This window comes from Borostomias antarcticus, assembly GCF_949987555.1.
Source record: "Borostomias antarcticus genome assembly, chromosome: 11".
In the NCBI taxonomy this organism is placed as follows: domain Eukaryota; kingdom Metazoa; phylum Chordata; class Actinopteri; order Stomiiformes; family Stomiidae; genus Borostomias; species Borostomias antarcticus.
In genome coordinates, this window is record NC_140244.1 from 12,247,087 (window position 1) to 12,262,595 (window position 15,509).

A 15,509-nucleotide genomic window follows, 5' to 3' on the forward strand; every position below is an offset into this window, starting at 1 on the left:
CATTTCTTCCATCATGTCCCGGGCCGGATGGAGGGCTGGGGTGGACCGGAAATGGCCCGCGGGCAGGGAGTTAGACCAATCAGGACTCGCCAATTACTGCACACCAGAACTAGAGGGCAGTATATATGTTACGGTGAATGTGAGAAACGGGGAATGTGAGCTTTTTCCGGTTAATGCGCACATTCCCCGACCTCACGGGGAATGTGGGAGAAACGTGCGTTTCTCACATCTCCCGGGTAATGTGCGCATTCCCCGACCTTGCGGGAGATGTGAGAAATTGGTTAGTATTTCTCACATCTCCCGCAAGGTCTGGGATTGTGCACATTAACCAGGAAATGCTTACAATTCCCAACCTTGCGGTAGATCTAGCAAAGTCCAACCGTATGCAAAACCTCTGCGCAGCCGGGTGGTGGGAGAGGGCTCGTGCGCTTAGAACGAGAGGCGCTTGACATTTTGCCCATGGTTTTCGAATACATAGCATCAATTGCATTAATGGAAACATTAAATTGGGTCTAATTATACATGTGTTGAAAGTTAAGATAATTAGCCTACAAGCCGCTAGGCTACGCAACACAATAAGCAAAACAATCTCACTGTTTCACTCGTCCCACTCCTCTGTTTCACTCGCCCCGCACGGCAGGGACAAGAGAAACAATGCACATCTTCTGTTCTCGGCCGTCTTGAATTGAACTGTTACACCACAGAACGAAACTTACAACTAATAGGTTAGTAAAGGACATGTACAAGTTGTTTGTCATCAAAAAATGTAATCTCCATCTTTATTAATTTCTGTGTAAATCTGATCAAACCAAAAAGTGTTTCATTCGTCCCGGTCCTCCCCTACAGTTAATAACAGTCTGTGGTCTACTTTGAACAGTAATATAGCCTATGCTGCACACAGTGTAAGTAGTATTAGGAGGATACACTGGTGATCAAGTTAACAAACGCAAAAGGAACATTGCAACAACAGGAAGGTGGGAACCTGCAAAGGAACCCTACACGTTAGCTAGCCGAAAGACAGACGAAAAGACGAAAAATCTCTCACAGGTGTGCGCCAGTAATGTTAGCCCAACTACCGTGGGTGCCTCTTATGGTGCACGAACTCTGAGGCGTCACATAAGCCCTCTCCCACCACCCGGCTGTGCAGAAGTTTTGCATACGGTTGCGCTTTCCTAGATTTACCACAAGGTCGGGAATTGTAAGCATTTCCCGGTTAATGTGCACAATCCCCGACCGTGCGGGAGATGTGAGAAATACTAACCAATTTCTCACATCTCCCCCAAGGTCGGGGAATGTGCACATTACCCGGGAGATGTGAGAAACGCACGTTTCTCCTACATTCCCCGCGAGGTCGGGGAATGTGCGCATTAACTGGGAAAAGCTCACATTCCCTGTTTTCTCACATTCACCGTAACATATAGATTGCTGATAAACCTGCACCGCTTTCTTCACCACCTTGGCGTGATTTTTTTTTTCTCCGTATTTGTGGGTAAACTAGCCAAACATGGTGTCTTTTAAACTTCCAGACATTTTCTTCCCATCAGTTAAACGTTCAGCTTTTTGTCTCCAACTCAATCAGTAGCAAACAAGAGAGGGGCGTGGCTTGGGTTGAAACAACTTCCTTTAAAGAACGCGTCACCGCAGTTGGACGAGTGTCATTGGTCGAATGAACGTGGGTACCTGTGATGTCACTCCCTCTGTCCTCATCGGACTCCGTGTCCTTGGCCTCTCTCTTTGCCTCATCTCTCATCTCCGGAACAAAGAAGTCTGTCTGGCGAGACAGGGGCATCATGTAGTGGATCAGCTCCGCCCGGCAGACCTCGATGGAGGGGAAGGCACACAGCTTCCTCTCCTGAGAGAGAACGGGGAGAGAGACATGCTAGTTTAACACCATACTGCAAAACTAGACAAGGCCATTCTACCTTTACCGTACATTACATCATTGCCCTATGCAAGCACGCATGTATTAGGTGCGCCACACGCACGCAGGCACGCACGCACACACACACACACACACACACACACACACACACACACACACACACACACACAAACAGACAAACGCCAAAGGGGTTTTCGCCACGGGAGAGGACCTTTTCGTACACTCCCAGCTCATTAACATTTTAACAGTCCAGCATTTTGCTTTTCCCGCTCGCACGACTGTACACAACAATGTAGCCACCCGCCCAACCGCCCCACCACACACACACACACACACACACACACACACACACACACACACACACACACACACACACACACACCAAATTACACCACACTTAATAAGCCAGACTCATCAGGACCAGACAGATGAGCAGACAAAGCTGATTGGTGAAGGGTAAGCCATAAACACGGCAGACTACAGCGGCACACGGAGCTCGGAGAGCAACATAAGTTCCGGCTAATGAGATCAGGGTGTGAGCGGGGGGCCGGCGGCGGGGGGCAGCTCCATGGCTGCTGCAGCTGCCTCGCAGGGTAAACACTCCCAACACTCTGACAGGGCAACAATATGTTGACGCTTCTCACGGTTCTCGGTGTTAGTGTGGCACGCGTTGAGCTCCGGGGCCGGAGAGAGGCTGAATCACTCTGGGATCGGCTAACCCACTTCCAGATCACCGAGCTTTCAGCTCAAGAGAACGCTTCTCAGGGACGGTTCCCTGGATGTGGGTCAAGTCCACCGTAGGACTAAGATAAATGTAGCATGGAACCCCTTTGCATGGAAGGTCCTTGATTCTGATTGGCTGGAAGCCGTTGCAAAAAATACTCTATAACCACACACCTGTGACTGCATAACAAGTCATTTTTGTATTATTGCGCCAATTGCGCCACTGTACTGTATAGAAGCTAGGTAATGAATGTGTTACTGTATAGATGCTAGGTAATGAATGTTTTACTACTGTAGAGACGCTAGGTAATGAATGTGTTACTGTACAGATGCTACAGTAGGTAATTAATGTTACTGTATAGACATTAGGTAATGAATGTGTTACTACTATATACACACTAGGTAATGAATGTGTTACTGTATAGATGCTAGGTAATGAATGTTTTACTACTGTAGAGACGCTAGGTAATGAATGTGTTACTACTATATACACACTAGGTAATGAATGTGTTACTGTATAGATGCTAGGTAATGAATGTGTTACTGTATAGATGCTAGGTAATGAATGTTTTACTACTGTAGAGACGCTAGGTAATGAATGTGTTACTGTACAGATGCTACAGTAGGTAATTAATGTTACTGTATAGACATTAGGTAATGAATGTGTTACTACTATATACACGCTAGGTAATGAATGTGTTACTGTATAGACACTAGGTAATGAACGTGTTACTACTGCATAGACACTAGGTAATGAATGGGTTACTACTGTATAGATCAAGATTCAAGAAGTTTATTGTCATATGCATGGTTAGACACAGTGGTTACACCACACAATGAAATTCTTACTTTGCTTTAGTCTTCCAATGCACACATCCTAAGTCTATTTAGTAAATGCTAGGTAGTGAATGTTACTGTATAGATGCTAGGTAATTAATGTGCTACTACTGTATAGACGCTAGGTAATGAATGTTACTGTTTAAACAACGGGTAGTTCCGGTCCTTGATTCTGATTGGCTGGAGGCCGTTGTAAAATACTCTAACCATACACCTGTGGCCGCATAACAAGTAATTTTTTGTATTATTGCGCCGCCTATCCTGTTAATATTTCAAAACATTCGATCCAATGCATTACTATTGCCTAGCTTTCCCTGTGTAGCTAATGTGGCAACATTATTAGCATCTAGAGAGAAGCAGCAGCCCCACAAACTCATCTGATAGTGCTACATTGCAAATGCAATGTATGCACTCTGATACTGCGCTTGTTGGTGGTTCTCTCTGAATTGATTTGGGTGGCACATATCTAGCTTGCTACATGCAGCAACTAGCTTATATTGTTGTGTTAATAGTTGGTGAAAAAAACATGTTCACAAAAAACAAAATTGTTCATTCATCTAAAGCTATGCTAGCTAGCTACCGTCATTTGTGACTGGATGGCCATAGCGCTATATTGCAACAGGCAGTAACATAGTGCTATCAAACAAGCCAAACATTTATTTGGAAACACTAGTATAAGGTTTATACTGTATGTTGCACAGTAAATGAGCAGAACAGTATCAGTCATGGCTAGCTAGCTGGTTGCTATCAACGTCAAGTCTGGCATGTTTTGGTTGATTCACTTGTATTCTTGCCCTATGTGGCTTGGCAGACGAATGATGCTTTGTTTTCAATAAATTCTCACATTTCATGTTGCTGTGTGTTCATTTTGTGAAATCTTACCATTTTAGTAGCCATTGTATAAAAGCAATAAACTGCTTGAGGCCATGCTTAGCATTGTGCCTAACAACACCCCTTGGCTGTTCTAAAATGATTGTAACCCACGACGCTCGGTAATGAATGTTACTGTATAAAAGACCTCAGACAGGCAGAAAACATCACAGTAGAGGTAAGAGAGAGAGAGAGAGAAAGGGAGAGGTGTGTGTGCATGTGTGAGAGAGAGGTATGTGTGAGAGAGAGGGGTGTGTATGAGAGAGAGAGAGATGTGTGTGTGTGTGTGTGTGAGAGTGTGTGTGTGAGAGAGATAGAGAGAGAGAGAGAGGGAGGGAGAGAGAAAAAAGAGGTGGAAACCGAGCTTCAACTACCTGCCAACTGTACCAGGACATCAGAGATACATACTTCCCACAGATTACAAACACCCCAAAAGATTTTGAAAACTTGACTAATGACAAAATACTCCCATATCTGCTGGGTGAAATACAGCAATGCGCAAACACAGCAGCAAGATTTGTGAGCAGTTGTGACAGGAAATAGACATCCAATGGAACACAACCACCGTGAAGACTGTCCATCTGTATCCCTGAACACCACACTGATCACTGGACATAGAAACACTGTACATATAAACTTAAAAGTGACCATTTAAATACATTAGTAAATATTACACCAGCTTATTCACTCAATTCACCTATTTGTATTGACATTTATATTTTAACATATTATATTTTTGTGATGCGTTGGCAATATAAATGCTTCCCATTCCAATTAAGCCCTTCAGACTGAATTGAATTGAAAATTGGGAGAGACAGAGGGGAAGAGAGAGAGGGAGAGAGAGAGAGAGAGAGAGAGGGAGATGTAAATGCTCTCAGTATGATGACATGCAGTAACAATGAAATAAATGAATAGGAGTGTATGGTGGTGAACATGCTCCCCCACATGACAGAACAGGTGACCGGGAGGAGGATGGATCACCTGCCACATATGGAACCCCCTAACACCCCTAACGAGGCCCAGCTTTCAAATGAGGCCCCCTTGGTGAGTTCCTGGAGGAGCTTTATACACTAGTCTCGCACTTCCCTGATAATGGCTCTGCTCTCATCCTTTTCGGCGACTTCAACATCCAGAGTGAGGAATTGGAACCTCTTCTCTCTTTCCTCTCCTCCTTTGATCTTCACCTCTCCTCTTCTCCTCCTACTCACGAAGCCGGCAGCCAGGTGGATCTTCTCTTCACTAGACCTCTCTGTCACCTCCCTCCATCTTTCTGACCACTACTTCCTGTCCTTCTCCCTCCCCTCTTCCCCTGTAATTTCTCCTCCTACCACCTCCACTTACCCTTTACCATTTACCAGGATAAAAGCATCAGCTAAATGACTGTGATGTAAAGTAATGTAATGTAATGTAAAGGAATATAATGTAATGTAGTGTAATGTAAAGGAATATAATGTAATGTAGTGTAATGTAAAGGAATATAATATAATGTAGTGTAATGTAAAGTAATGCGAGCCCGTGTCCTTACTGAACCAGCACAGATAAGGAGGAGAGGAGGAAGAAGAGAGGGATAAAAGATCCAGAGCGCCGCGTCTCCAGGGGCGTGGCCTAACAGGGGCGGTGGGGCGGGAGGGCGGAGCTACAGAGAGAGACTGAGCCACTCAGGGAGGAAACGTGATGCAAAAAAAGCAAGAAAAACTGCAACTAGACGACAGGCGGCTTCATTCGTCTGAGCCGTTAAAATGGTTTGTGTTCTGAGTGTCTGATCCGCTGTCTGGCTGTGTGATTAGCTCCGCCCCAGCGATGGCGCAGGGCGAGAGGTCATCATAATCATTATGTTTTAGGGAAGGTCACAGAGACACAGGGTTTGGACTGGCCTATCGATCTCGACCTAACGAATGCAGCAATACCAAACATGTCCTGCTCACACACACATGCGTGTGCACACAGAGACACGGAATGCATTCGAGGGCGGAGGTCTGTGCTCCCCGAGGAACATTTCTAGTTGCAGCCTGTTACGAGGTTGTCTGTGTTGTCCCTGACAAATAAACAAATACGTGAATAAAATAAGAACATAAAATATCTGCGCTGACTAAAATCCCAGCAGCAGCATTTTGGTAAATGTCACGACAAACCTCTAACCAGGCACCCGGGACCAATGTTATCTCAGGAACCACGTCACACACACACACACACACACACACACACCAGGACTCCCACACACTCATCTAATCTGCTCTGGCTTTGTTTTTGACAGAGGTAGATGAAACTGAAAGTATGAGATCCATCTCTCTATCAATCTCTCTCTCCCCCTTCCACCCCCCCAAGAGGGGAGTCTCTCATTCTCCTCCTCTCACTGGCACCCACCTGTGAGGATCCACCTCCCTCACCCCCCCCCCAGACCCCATCCAACTCACCCTTGTCTCCAGCCACCCTTTCTCCCTCCTCCCCCCACTTGGAGTTCACTGACCAGATGAAAGAGCTGGTCACTGTCGGAACCAAACTTACCCCCCGCCATACTCCCATTTTCTCTCCCCTCAACTACCATTGGAGTCACCAGTTTCGACATCGATTGCAAACCAAACCTTTTCCTGAATTGTATCCAAATTAAATAGACCCTTTTGCTTAGGTAAGTGAAGTTTAATGTTTATCTGACAATAGGCCGACACCGATTTATTTTGACGGCGAAGTGAATGGAGGGTGAAAGGACTGTTGTCTGGCATGAGCGAGCATGCGACAAAAGGATATACTGTATGTCGCAATTTACTGTACAGCCCTGCTTCAATACAAGTCAATGGATTTCATAAAATGATCAATAAAACTGTACAGGATTCATACTTTGCGGCGAATTTGATGTCAGAACACCAACGGACACCAATAACCCCCTCGGTGAGCTTCTTGTCTTTGAAATCAAGAGTTTAACATGTTTTTGAATTATTTTTAGAGGTGCCCATCCACATCCATTGTATGACCAAAACGGTGGTAGAGCAATTATCAGACTTTCTCAAAAGTGCTAGTTTTGTCAACGTTTTGATCTGAACCATTGTATATGATCATAAGTAACCTTTAAACAGGGCTAAACATGCATTTTCCCTTTACTACTCCTTTAATGAGTGAGCTATATGAGATTATGTGACCATGTAAGAAAGCCTTTAAAGCTTCCCACACAGTGCAGATATGTCAGGGGTTAAGTTGGTCTCAAGAAAAGTTAATTTGCAAATCTATGTGCTGGACAAAGCTATCATCAGAAAGCAGAAGCGAGTTGAGAGGCCAAGAACAGTAGGGATTTGGTTGCTCTGGGAAATTCAGTTCAAGTACTAGGGGGCTATGGTCAGATATTACAATACTATGGTAGGTGCAGGAATAAATGTGAGGGAGTAGCTGTTGGTCAATGAAAAAGTAATAAATACTTGAATATGTCTGGTGGACTAGAGAAAAAAGATGAATATTGTCGACCTGTATGGTATAGAAAGCGTCATGGATCTATGGCTCCCAACATCTTGAGGTGGGTCTGCAGAACATCAGGAGATTTGGAGGGTGGAGTCGGGCAGAGTGAGGACCTAATATTAGCTGGTGTGAATCTATGTTGGGGAGGTTACAGAGAAAATCTGTGAAAAATGTACCATCCTCACAATTGGGAGCATACACATTTACTAGAATAAGAGGGGTGTCAAATAAGGAGCCCAACACTATAATAAAGCGCCCTTTCGGGTCTGCAATCACTTCCGAAATAAACGGAGTTGATTTGTGTATTACAGTAAGATTGCTGCCCCAGGGCTCTGTTATTGAATTGAGGGTGAAACATCTGTCCCACCCAGTTTCTCTTCATTCTTAGCTGATCTGTGATTTTAAGATGTGTTTCCTGCAAGAAAGCTATGTTGGTCTTAAGATATTGGAGATTATCAATGACCTTTTTGAGTTTTACAGGTTGATTAAGGCCTTTAACATTCCAGGTAGTAATGTTGATATGGCCACCCTTAGGTCCTGTAGATGTAGACATCCTCACTTACAATGGGAGAATCAGACCTGACTGAAGTGAGGATATATGTCAAGAGGAAATTTGGGCTGAATATTAAAGAGAAAGATAAAAGACAGAAAACAAGATGCAACTACATATAACATATACCCATTCACCCGTATAACATATACCCATTCACCCGTATAACATATACCCATTCACCCGTATAACATATACCCATTCACCCGTCCCTCCCCTGTTCACCTGTTGAACCTTGGTGAAGAAAAAAACCCTTGCTTCGTTATTTACCTGTACTCAGAACCTGTACACGGTATCCCTACTTGTACTGTAAGTAACTGGTCCATTTGAACATAAATATTAATGTAATCCTGATATAAGGGAAAGAAATAAGCGAGAAGACAAACAAAGGTAAAACATCTCAACATGCAACCCGAATAGGCAGAACAGTTGAGGCCACCAATTCAAATCGCCTCTATACCTCAAAAGCCTATTGAAGCCATTAGTGCTGTGAGCTTTGCCTTAAAGACTAGACTGCCAAAAGACGTGTGCTTGCTTTCAGTGAAAAGAAAGAAAGAAAGAAATACTTTATATGTACTGTGCTGTATAGCCTCCTAATGACCAATCCTCCTCAGATGGAGGCCATTGCTATTCAGTAAAACTAGACTGCTGCCGAAGAGTAGGCTATAGGCTACCTCGTACAATAGAGCTCTCTATCGCTGTAAACATGTCACTGCAATATGTAATGCTAGTTAAATTCCCCCACCTCAATTATACTTTGACATGACAAAGTTGGGAAAGCCCCAATACAGTGAAGCATAATACATAAATAGCTAACAGCTATAACGGATACATCACACATATTTATGCCAATTCACAAAGTAAATTACGTACTGTAGTTATACACTAGAGTTAGCCGTATAACTAATCCTACCACTGTTGTTGCCATGTTGACCGGGAGCAGTCCAAAGCCTTGACTCAGTGGGTGTATTATTAGAGCTTTTCCAGAGAGTAAACCGTATAGAAGCATAGAGGTTTCCATATAGTAAACCGTATAGAAGCATAGAGGTTTCCATATAGTAAACTGTATAGAAGCATAGAGGTTTCCATATAGTAAACCGTATAGAAGCATAGAGGTTTCCATATAGTAAACCGTAAAGCAGTCCTTTGATGTTGTCTGAGTGAATTAAGTAGCGATAATACTAGGCAACATCTGCTTGTTTACTAGGTACAGTAGTTGGTTCTTCTATTTCGTAGTTTTGTCTGATCACGATGTGATGCAACATTACCTGGTCCTCACGAACGGAAGAATGTCCTTGGAGTAATAGTCCATCACTGTGGGTGGGGTGTCAAACATCTTGTCTTGGCCCTTGTTTGTGACACGAAGTTGGGCTGGGAAGAGAAACCTATATCTAAAGTCAGCCTTGTGGAGAAGGGATTTCACCTCGTTGAAAGCGGCCCTACGTTTATCCAGATCCGTGCTATAGTTGGGGAAAATATGGATTTGTTTTCCTTTGAAAGTGAGCTGCTGGCCCTTCTGTCTTGCTAAGCGAAGGATCTATTCTTTCTCCTGAAAGTAGTGGATTTGTGCGGTGAATGGCCGGGATCTTTCGCCCTCACAGGGTTTCGGAGCAGCTGAACGATGAGCACGGTCCAGAACCATGGGTTCTCTGAGGCCAGTGGCGCCATCACCAAGTAAGTCATATAAAAGTTCGGAGACGTACTGGGTGGGATTACCCTTCTCTGCACCTTCCTTAATGCCCAAAATATGTATGTTGTTGCGCCTAGAGGTTTTCCAGCATGTCCAGTTCAGACTCTACTATTGGTGTTAGCTTTAGCTGTTAGCTTAGCTTGGGATAGCTTCTAACGCGTCCACGCGTGCGGCCATGGTGTTCATGCCTTCTTCCACATCATCAATCCGAGTTCCATGGTCTGTTAAGGCCGTCTTAATGGGGTCGAGGATTTTATGGATCTCATCGCAAAGAGAATTAATTTCATCCCGCATGACTTCTTTAACCACTTCTCGACCTGCTAACGATGTAAACACTCAGAGCAACAACACATTCTTTTCTTTCCATTTATTGTAGAAAATATAATTAAAAAAGTGTAATTGCATCAAGGTCGTATGGACACATTATAGACATACACCATAGACCTACATTAAAAATAATCAAAATTTTTGACTACATCGGACTACACCAGCCCCTTCATCAACACCGTAATTACTGCAAGAGGGATGTTGCTTCTCCTCCCCTTGCCTCGCTTCACACACACACACACATACTGTACACACACACACACACTCACACACACTCCATTGTGTGTGTGGCTGAAGGTCATTCATATCCCCAGCCTCTCTGGGAGTCAACGTGCTTCCACTTAACCTGCATCTGGGGCTAATACACACACACACACACCTCTCTCCTGAGGAGGATGGAAGGGCAGATGGGCGTATCCTCAGACAGTATGACTCACCTGGGTTGTTCTCATAACACCCTCACTCTCAAGACGCAAGACTGTGCCTCCATAGTATGCACACACACACACACACACACCACAAGACTGTACCTCCATAGTATGCACACACACACACACACACACACACACACACACATACAGACAAACACACACACACACCACAAGACTGTACCTCCATAGTATGTATGCATGCACACCCACACACACACACATACTGTACACACACACACATACACACACACACACACACACACACCGCAAGACTGTTGTGACATCCTCCCTGGGGCCATTCGGCGGGAGGCTGCCACCAGGGTGTGGCACGCTTACAGATACGCGCCCAACCCAGGCTCCACCATGCATAAAAGGCTGTTTCAGCACCACAGACTGTGACCCCAAGGTGAAAATGCCAGAGAGGCCATGACCAGGCAGCCCAGTCCCCGTCAGCACCACGGACAGCGGGGCCAGGTAGTCAACGGAGTTCACCAATCAGGCCCGGACGATCACCAGCTGCACCCAATCAGCTAATGAGCCTAAAGGCCCTGCTGAGGAGGCTGTCAGTAGTCTTTGGACTTAGTGAGTAACAGGCTGGGTGTGCTGCTCACTGGTTCTCTCTTCTTATTTGAACTTGCTAATGGTTGTTTCCGTGTCGCCTACAGGAACCACAGCCGAACCCCTATGCACACACATGCACGCACACACACACACACACCGCAGACTGTACCTCCATAGTATGCACACCCTCTCTCTTTCTCTCAGACACACACAAGCACGCACGTACGTACTCGCGCGCCCGCACACACACAAACTGTTCTGCCATGATAACGGCCTGACAGCCTTGTCCACAAAATGGCGCATTGACGACAACAGTCCCGGGTTCGGTCACTTTACTCTGCGTTACGTAACCTGCGGTTTAATAATTCAGGAGTGTTGTAAAGCATGGTGTGGAGAGGGGGGGATGGGGAGGGTGCTCTGAGGGCTAAACAGACATTGATGTTTCTCCAGGGCCACTGCAGATGCATCGGCCTGATCGTAGTGACTAACTCACACCTTGTTGCTGCTCGTGTAAATCATGAGGTTTTGTGTCTGCTTTTTGGGGGGGTGTTGGTTTGTTTGTGTTCCGCCGCAGAGGACTGCTGTTTGCCAGTGTAATGGAGTGTGGGGTGTGAGAGAATACAGTCTTCTTGTGGTTAGTGTAGTGTAGTATGGGGTAGTGTAGTGTAGTATGGTGTAGTGTAGTGTAGTATGGGGTAGTGTGGTGTAGTATGGGGTAGTGTAGTGTAGTATGTAGTAGTGTCTCACTAGTAGTGTCTTACTGTCTCATTAAGCATCCACAACAATCTGAGTGAACATAAACATTCAGGACTATTAGAAAACCTAGTTCAGAAACAGCTCGTTTGGCTGCTTAGGCCATTTCTCAAGACTGTCCTAATGGAGTTTCAACACATCACTGTACGCATCACTGTACGCATCACATTGTGCGCTCACCATGATGAAACCTCATGACATCATCAGGCCCTGTTTTTAAAAATCAGGAAAATAGGATGTGGAAAAACAGTTTACTGGTCTAACTCCACAGTTCAGTACTACATAGTTCACAGACTTCACATATTTTCAGTAATTACTTTCTAACATGTATGTTGTGTTTATTAACAAATCGGAATTCACTTAAAAGTCACTTTAATGTACAGGTACTGGACAGTACGCTGGTATAACAGCCAGAGCCAACTCTGAGACAGGGCAGAGAGAGAGAGAGAGAGAGAGAGAGAGAGAGAGAGAGAGAGAGAGAGAGAGGGATAGAGAGAAAAGGAAAGAGAGAGAGAGTATTGTCCAATTAGAGGTTAGCAAAGCCCACTCTCCACTCTATGGTCAAAGGTCACATACAGTACACGGTCGATCAAGAAACAGAGCTACTGTGGTTCTCTAAAGACGTTATTCTAGCTGAGGAAACCGTAGATGAAAGGTCAAAGTGTCCTGACAAATCAATGTTTGGTCAACTGGAGGAACATTTTCCACCAATGTACAGAAATTCATTATCAAAATCCAAAAGAGAACATTTACATTTTATAATCACCTAAAGGAAAGTGACCCAGACACACTCCATAACAAAGCCCTCGCCTACAAAGAGACTTTTGACACACAGTGGCAGAATACCTGACCACGGTAACAGACTCCTTGACTACGCACAGACTCAGCGAGCACAGCCTCGCCATTGAGAGAGGCCACCAGAGGCAGACCTGCTCCCTAGAGAAGACAGACTGTGTACCACTGCACACAAAAAGAGGTGGACACAAAAGCTTCACTTTTTAACTACCTGCCAACTGTACCAGGACATTTCATTATCCTAGTACTGGTATTGTCTTTAATTGTAAGAGCTTTTTTTGTTGTTACATTTGCGTTAACAATGTAAATGTGAGTTTCCCTTGCCAATAAAGACCCTTTGAAGTTAAAATTGAAAATATAATTGAGACAGAGAGGGAGAGACAGACAGAGAGAGGGAGAAAGAGACAAAGAGAGAGAGGGAGGGCGAGCGGGAAGGAGAGAGAGAGGATGATGATTGGAGGGATTAACAGAGAGAAGGGAGCAGTTTGTTCAGCTTCATATTTTAATTATCTAAACTCTACAGAGCATAACATTTATATCTACAATCACATGACAACCTGAGCCATAACCTGCCCTCCCACCTAGCCACTGAGAGTCCCTGACTCAGCAAGCAAGTAAGCAAGCAAACAAACAAACAAACAGACAGACAGACAGAACTAAGATAGGACAGAGCAACAGGTGGGATGAGAGAGTAAGTAGAGAAATCGATCCAACTGGTATACAAGGACAAGGTTGGGCTAATTGGATTTTCTGTCCACGAAAGCAAACCATTTGAAGGCAGTTGTTAGGGCCGTTAACAGTCATCTGTTTAACTGGGAAGTTCATTAAATGTTGGAGTGTGGGGAAAGGCAGGATTGATTAGAAGGATAGTTCCCAGTAAAGAGGGAGAGAGAGAGAGAGATAACAAGAGAGGGAGAGAGAATAAAGAGAGGGGGGGGGGGGAAACAGGGAGAGAGAGGGAGGAGGGAGATAGAGAGGGAGACAGAGAGAGGGATGAAGGAAATATGGAGAAAGATAGAAGGAGAGAGAGGGAGCAGGGAGATGGAGAGATAGAGAGGGAGACAGAGAGGGAGGAAGGAGATGGGGAGAGAGAAAGAGAGAGAGAGGGGTAGAGTCTCACGGGATTTGTCCTTCCTGGCAGCTGCTCAGAGTAGCTCTCCTACCTCCATCCCTCCCTCCCTCCCTCTCTCATTTTCACTGGTTACACCAGTACAGAGCAGCAGCTAGCCATGCTACACCAGTACAGAGCAGCAGCTAGCCATGCTACACCAGTACAGAGCAGCAGCTAGCCATGCTACGCCAGTACAGAGCAGCAGCTAGCCATGCTACACCAGTACAGAGCAGCCTGGCCATGCTACGTCAGTACAGAGCAGCCTGGCCATGCTACGTCAGTACAGAGCAGCAGCTAGCTATGCTACACCACTATAGAGCAGCAGCTAGCCATGCTACGCCAGTACAGAACAGCAGCTAGCCATGCTACACCAGTACAGAGCAGCAGCTAGACATGTTACACCAGTACGGAGCAGCAGCTAGACATGCTACACCAGTCAGAGCAGCAGCTAGCCATGCTACACCAGTACAGAGCAGCAGCTAGCCATGCTACACCAGTACAGAGCAGCAGCTAGATATGCTACACCAGTCAGAGCAGCAGCTAGCCATGCTACGCCAGTACAGAGCAGCAGCTAGCCATGCTACGCCAGTACAGAGCAGCAGCTAGCCATGCTACACCAGTACAGAGCAGCAGCTAGCCATGCTACACCAGTCAGACCAGCAGATAGCCATGCTACACCAGTACAGAGCAGCAGCTAGCCATGCTACACCAGTACAGAGCAGCAGCTAGCTATGCCACACCAGTACAGAGCAGCCTGGCCATGCTATGCCAGTAAAGAGCAGCAGCTAGCCATGCTACACCAGTAGTATCGGTAATAATCATAAATAATACTACTACTACTACTTCTACTAATAATAATAATAATAATTGCAATAATAACAACAATAATAACTAGAAAGTACATTTCCTGGAGAAAATGTGAGGTGGGCTAGCTGCTGCAGCTGTATGTAACAGCTACTGCTAGAACTACTACGGACCAGGCAATCTCCATGCACCCACCGGCGAAGACCGTGCGTCTCTAGCCCACTCAGGGGCTGAGTTGTGGGGTCTGTGGCGTGGACAGTGGCATGGTGGTGAGACTCCGCCCCCTCAGGTCAGAGCTGGTCAAGGACAGTGTACCCCTCTCCGGGCCACCTACCCGCCCGCACCGCTGAAGACCATGTGTCTCTAGCCCAATCAGGGGCTGAGTTGTGGGGCCCGTGGCGTGGATAGTAGCATGGTGGTGAGACTCCGCCCCCTCGGGTCAGAGCCGGTCTAGGACAGTGTACTGCTCCCCGGACCACCCACATGCACCCAACCGTGAAAACTGCGTCTTTAGCCAACTCAGGGTCTGAGATGTGGGGACGGTGGCGTGGATAGTGGCGTGGTGGCGAGACTCCGCCCCCTCAGGTCAGAGGTTGTGGGGGGCAGGTCAGTGATTGCCAGGCCATCCCCATGCCGGGCCGAGCAGTAACTGTGGAGGTGTTGTATGGAAGTTGAGGTTAGAAGCAGTAGCAGTGAAAAGCAGTAGGTGTTTGTTATAAGTACTGCTAGTA

General features: G+C 45.7%; 1 protein-coding gene across 1 annotated transcript in view; it reads right to left on the reverse strand.

Annotated features, from left to right (window-relative positions):
• Positions 1–15,509, reverse strand: part of tex264a (testis expressed 264, ER-phagy receptor a) — a gene marked incomplete at its 3' end in the record, with an annotated part of 160,071 nt that overhangs the window by 29,468 nt on the left and 115,094 nt on the right. Inside the window, exon 3 of the mRNA XM_084446072.1 lies at positions 1,681–1,852. Within this exon, the coding sequence (XP_084302198.1) occupies positions 1,681–1,852 (172 nt within the window). The remainder of the gene's footprint in view (positions 1–1,680; positions 1,853–15,509) is intronic.